The sequence below is a fragment of the Humulus lupulus genome, chromosome 2 (assembly GCF_963169125.1).
Source record: "Humulus lupulus chromosome 2, drHumLupu1.1, whole genome shotgun sequence".
NCBI classification, from domain to species: Eukaryota; Viridiplantae; Streptophyta; class Magnoliopsida; order Rosales; family Cannabaceae; genus Humulus; species Humulus lupulus.
In genome coordinates, this window is record NC_084794.1 from 26,104,013 (window position 1) to 26,110,749 (window position 6,737).

The 6,737-nt window shown below is 33.1% G+C and overlaps 1 protein-coding gene across 1 annotated transcript; it reads right to left on the bottom strand.

Moving 5' to 3' along the window:
• Positions 1-5,537: 5,537 nt before the first annotated feature.
• On the bottom strand, positions 5,538-6,342 carry LOC133817535 (cellulose synthase-like protein B4). The gene is made up of 2 exons (XM_062250087.1): positions 5,900-6,342; positions 5,538-5,835 (listed from the first exon to the last, which is right to left on the bottom strand). The coding sequence occupies exons 1-2, from the start codon at positions 6,124-6,126 to the stop codon at positions 5,538-5,540; spliced, it is 525 nt and encodes a 174-aa protein (XP_062106071.1). The 5' UTR covers positions 6,127-6,342.
• Positions 6,343-6,737: the final 395 nt, after the last annotated feature.

Genomic DNA, 6,737 nt, shown 5'->3' on the forward strand with positions numbered 1-6,737 from the left:
CAACCAGAAGTGTTTGTTCTAAAGGGAAATGAACATAACATAAGAATTTATTATTTTTAATATATTCAAATAAATATATAAATTAATTAAGTTTTGTTTTAATTTTTTTACTATAAATTTAAAATATTGTTTTAAGCTTAAAAAAATAAACTTCACATTATTAGTACTAATATTTAAAAGAAAAAAATTACAAAAATGTAAAAAAAAAAATACCACTTTTGTTTGGACCCGACCAACCCGCAAAAAAAAAAAAATACAATTTCGGTTTGGGCGGGTTAACCCGACCAACCCGCCCAAATTATTGGACGGGTTAAAATTTTTTTTTTCTTAATTGGGCAAGTTATGGGTCACTTTTGCTAACCCGATTATGACATTGGACGGGTAAAAATGCCTTGTAACCCGACCAACCCGCCCAATGCTCAGCCCTAAACTAGAGTACGCAAGTGCAATCAGGGGTTTGATGTATGCCGCTCATTGTACTAGAGCAGACATTGCATTTGTAGTTAGTAAACTAAGTATGTTTACTAGCAACCCAAGTATCTTACATTGGAAGGTCGTGGAAAGAGTATTTGGATACCTTAAAAGGACCAGAGAGTTATGCTTCCAATATTCTAAGTTTTCTAAGATACTTGAGGGATATTCTGACTCAAGTTGGATATCCGATGTAGGAGATAATCTCTCCACAACCAGTTGGGTGTTTACCCTTGGTGGGGGTGCATTTTCTTGGGGATCTAAGAAACAAACATGTATATGCCACTCAACCATGGAGTCCGAGTTTGTAGCTCTAGCGGCAACCGACAAAGAGGCTGTGTGGCTAAGAGATCTTATGTTGGAGAAGCCAAAAATCGTGGTTGATGTATCAACGATTTCGATACATTGTGATAATCAAACCACTTTAATTAGAGCTTACAAATAGATATATAATGGGAAGTCTAGACATATAAGTCTAAGACATGACTATGTGAGAGAATTGATTGATAAGAGTATCATATAATTTCATATGTGAAATATTGTGAGAACTTAATAGATCCATTTACCAAACCTCTTGGGAGAGATTTGGTGAGTTCCACAAATAGAGAGGTGAGATTAAAACTCCTTGACAAAAATATTCCCCAATGATGGCAACCTAACTCAAAACTTGTATACATAAGTGTAGAGTTCAATGGGTAAGAACAAGTCATTGATAATTGAATATTTTCAGCATTAAAAACTTAAAGGTTCCATCAAGGAAGAGTTAATGTTTGTTGCTACCGAGCATGAGGGTTAAGCCATAGGCTTTTAATGAAATTTAGTTGAAGAACAACAAACATCTCTAAAGGTAGCAAAGATGCTGTAAGAATTTGACCTATATGAACCTAGAGGTTGTGCCGCCTCTTAAGAGAGTAGGATTTTTCTCTCCGGATGGTGCATGAATGGATCAAGCACAAGGCCATTAAAAGTGCTAAGTGTGAAAAGTTTAAAATACATGAGTAATTAGGTAGAGGTGTGTGAAACATTACCGATTTTTATCACTAGGAATGTTGGGTTCAATCTTTTAAGAACACCTTAGCATTTCAGTAGAAGCTTTGTGGTGTTTTCACTAAGATAAAGTTCAAACCCAAAAGATACTTTATTTTATGCACTAATATTGTTTGACTAGAGAATTGATGATGTATTTAACCAAGTGGAGGAATTTTATGATTAGTTAAATACATGGTGAAATTGGTTAGGCACGAAGAGGTGCAAAAACCATAAAGATTTCATAAAAGTCAACATGTGAGAGTTGACTTTTAGTATAGGCATTAATAAATCATTTTTTTGGGTCCAAAGTATTTCTTTGGAGTATATAAGAGTACCCAAAAAGTTTGTGAGCATTTGGAGATGTTTTGAGACAAGTTTTGGAGCGCCAAGGTAGTGGCATCTATGATGCTTCGTCTTTGGGAGGCGACGCATTGCTCGGCTTTGAAAGAGTGGACCAGGCGATGTGTCACCTGGGTTGTCCGTACGCACAATGACATATTTTTGGCTCCAAAATTCAAATTAAAATACTTTAATCTCATTGGTTGCGTTTAATGAGGTTCCTATGTACTATATAAATAATTCATTTGAGTTAATTGATGTCTTGATCACTCACATCTCTCTCTCTATCTTTCAAGATTTCTAGTTTTCTCCAAGATTCTCATCAAGAAAGTTTGACTTGTATGAATGATCAAGGCTTGTGAATCTCAATCTCATTCCATTCTTTTAGCTTCAAGCAATTCTAAGGAGAAGGCTAGGAATAGATATTTTTAGACAACAAATATCATTTGTGTCAAACCTTGTAACATTTGTGGTTCACATAAAATCATATACGTATGATTTTGTGTTAGAAGGTTCTTATTCTTCAAGAAATGTCAACTCTACACTCATTTATTTGTGTTTATGTACTTTGTGATTATCCTCCATTAGAGTTAGATTACTTATGATTATTGCTTTGAGTTGTAATACAAAACCAAAGTTATTAGCTTTATCCCCCAACAATAGCTTCAAACAATCTCAAGGAAGAGGCTAGGAATAGAGATTTTTAGACAACAAATCTTCATTTGTGTCAACCTTTGTTACATTTATTCACATAAAATCACAGACTTGTGATTTTATATATCAAGATTCTTCAATACCAAATGTCAATTCTACCACTTGTTTTATTTGTTATGATCTTTGGATTATTCTTCCATTAGAGTATAGATTATCATTGTTTGGTTTTTTGAGTTGTAATTTACAAAACTTAGTTTATAGAATCCCAACAAAACCTGACATGAAGTCCATGAATGCTATGGATGACATCCTATATAAGAATTTCTTTCCCTACTGAAGAAAATAAAGATCTTTTATTACAACCGTTCATTTTTTTCCAAATTCTGTTATTTAGTTTAAAGTTATTTGAATTATATATTTTACAAATATATAAATAAGTTAAAAAAACTCAAATAAACTTTATGATATTAAAATAATAAAAAAACAAAATATTTTTAAATATATTTATAATAAGGGAAGTGTACTAATTAAATATAATTCTCACCCATAATGATTAAATACTAAATAGAGGATCCCTACCTCATGTCTTACGTACTATATTTAGAAGATTATTATTGTGTTGTGATAATCAAAGTGTTATTCAATAGATAAGAAACAAAATCCTACTACATATATAACTTTTTTCATAAGCAAAATCTATTATTGGCTAAAGATTGATTGATACTTTTTATACATGGGAATTGATGCTAAAATAAATTTAATATTTTGAGTTATGACATTAATTGTGTACTGACCTCAAATTAAGGCGTCAGTGATCTACTGACTCCTATAGGTATAAGTTAAAAAAAATGTCCAGCTTAAAGTAAATAGCTAGCACTGATTTAACTTAATTTTTCTCTTTTCCTAACCCTTTCTCTATCACTCAGCCACCCATGTACTTTCTCCTCCCTTTTTATCTCTCTTACTCCATGTCTCTCTCTGATTAAGTGCACTTCGACTCACTTAAACCAACCGATGAAGACAGTGGATGGGGGGTGGGCTCTTTATAGTGAGTGATAGGGACAAGCAGTAGGGAATGAGCTATTCAAGGTAGGGCAGCCCTAGATTGGCAAACAAAGAAGATAAAGATTGTGATTTCTTTTTGCCTTTTTATATTTAAAAAATATTACAAACTATTTTCTTGTAAATAACTGTACACTTTTTGTATGATTAATTCTAGTTACGATCTTAAAGTGGTACAATTTCGATGCATCCTTGTAATGTGTTAATTGATTCGAGATGGAGCTAAATTTAAGCTTAAATATGATTTGATTCATGGTATACCGAACACAAATCTCTAAAGAGTTGGTTTTAGCGTCAATAGTGCCATTGATGCCTAAATCCCTTTTTCTTATTGTGAAAATGTATGAGAGAACAAAGCACGTGGATATTTTGCTACACTTCATAAGGGAAGGGATTACAAAAGGTTCAATGAAAGTTGAGAAAGCTTCTACTGAATACAATCCCTTTGATAAATTAAAAAAAAAAGACTTCTAAGAAATAAGTTTGAACATTATTTAAAGTTGATTAATGTTAAGAGCAGCTAAGCCGTTAGGGGCTGAAAGAGTAGTCATTAAAGTTGAGTTATTGAACCACGATGAACAATTTTTTGTTATAGGCTCGAATAACTCAATTTTATCCTAGTTTTTACTATTTTTTTTATGAGATTGTAGGCATTGTGACATGCTACATTCAACACAGCGCCAATCATAGAAACTATGATTGTTCTTGTCAGGTCTTAGGCATCACAACGAGTCATGTGTAGCATTGTGGACACCCAGTGATGTTCTTGGAGATTTGGTTTGTCATATTGAAAGTGCCACAATGCTGGTCCTTTAACGTCATGACTTCCAGCTATATTTTCAAGAAAATGACATTTTGGTAAGTTAATACAGTTTTTTAGATAGAAGTTGAAATTTAACTTCTTCCTTATTGGCTCTTTTCTATTGCAATGCAACTTTTTGTGTGATATATAGAGCAAGTGACTTAGTTTTTTCGTACGTAGTTGATTAAAATCTTTGAGAGTGTGAAACACTTTAGAGAAAAACATAGTGCTTGAGAAAGAGGAAATTTTTCTTGAGAGAAAGAGAAGAGCGACAGAAAGAATAAGAGATAATTTACCTTTGTTGTAACCATCATTGATTGAATAAGGTTTAGCTGATCTTCGAGAACGTAGACCACCTTAATTGAACCTTGTAAATTGTGTTGTGGTTTTCCTTCCTGCATTGTTGTGTTAGTGCTCATAAAGTTTTCAAGGTGATTATCCAGGTTAAAGTTTAGTAAATTTGACAAGTGCACGCAAGGTGTTTGGTTGATTGTCTTATCAATGAGATTTTGCATTGCTATTTGTTGGTTTTTTTTTTTGCATCAAAGGGGGAACAATGTGCTCTAGACAACTATTTTGTATTGTGCCCCATAATATATAGATTGGTTTAAAACTTGAAGAAAATAATTGAATTTTAGTGATGAAATTTAAGCTACTAAAATTGAATAAAAATCATTTTACCTAATGGATATTATAATGAAATTAGACTTATGATTGTACGTCTCTCATATTTTAATTTTTACAATTAGTCTTCTTTGTTAATTTTTGTATTTACTCTTTGAACTTTATAAAACATTGAAGAGATCTTTCTTCGCGTCATATGTTTTGGATAATTTTCTCCAAAATACTTTTCTATATCTATATTTTGAAAATGGAGGATCAAGCTCAAGCATTTAGCTAAATTGCAAGGGCTAAAATAATATAATGGGTATATATTTTCAATTAATAATTAACCAAAATAAATAATAAAAACGATATATATACTTAATTAAGCAGCAAGCAGCCAAACCTTGATTATATTGGAATGGTCCCTTTGATCTGTATATGCAAAATGGGCATACTCTCCATAAGGCACCGTACGTTCTACACACTGCTTCTTCACTCCTTCCTGCAAATTCATAATTAATCAAGACTGTCGTTTATATATAAATAACGTTTCTTAATTTGTTCAGATTTGTAATTAATTAAGCGTTACCTTCATGCTTTGCCATTCCAGATGACACTGGGCGGAACCATTTGGCGAAACGACGTCGTCATTAGAGAAATATCTGAAAGGAGCCCGGGCTTGAATATCGTACCTTTTACAGAAAGGAATCCAAAGGCGAGAGAATTGGGAGCAACCATCGTCTGACACGTAGCACGCCACTCCTCCGCCAAGAGTGACAGCATGTACGGTGTTGACTGTCATTATGGGTGGTTCCAAAGCCACACCCGCCGTCGCCACAAACAGGTCCACCGCTGGTAGCTCTGTCTCCGCCCTGTCCGTACACACGTCACATAAGTGGTTATGAATAAAGAATAATAATAATCAAGTATAAGTACCTTTGTAAGAGGATTTGTGGGTGAGTTTTGAAATCCACTGGGGTCCACTTATTGTTGAGATTGAGGAGGAATTCGAAGGTGAACCAAGATTCGCATAAGAAGGCGAAGAGGCAGGGATAGCCATGTTGAGAGAGGTGAAGAAGACGATAGAGGAGAGATCGAAGGAGGAAGGTTGTAAGATCGATTGCTTTGTTTAAATTGTTTTTTTTATGGGAATTTTCTCGCATAGAGGAGGAACTTCATGGTGGTCAATCATGAGAGAATACGGAGTTGGTAGTACTGGTCATATTTATTTATTCTTTCTTTCTTTCTTTCTTTGTGAAGAGATGATGTATCAGTTCAGTGGTAGTGGCTACATGCAGCTATCAATAATAATGTATCTGATTCAATGAATAATCCTAAAAAAGAATTCCAACACCAATCATTGCATGGTACTATATGAATTATTTGACTTTGTGCCATTGCTATTTTTTTTTGTCTATACCAAACTAATTTTAACCTAATAAATATAAAATTATTTATTTCCAATATAGTTTTTTAATAACAATTAATGTACGTGTGCGCGGTGCGCACCATGCACGTACCTGTAAACTAGAATAACCTTGCCTATGCAAGAAATTTGCATATATAGCAATATATAATGTATATTTATGGAATAATTTTAAGTAATACATTATGGCATTTCGAGGGTAAACTAATTAGGGCGTTCTAGAGTATGAAATTACTGTATATCGGAATGATGCAAAGGGAATTTTATTATATAAAATTATATAGATCTTTCTATTTTGAAAAATAAGTAATTAAGGGTGGGTAGTCAAAAGACTCAAAATGTAATTTT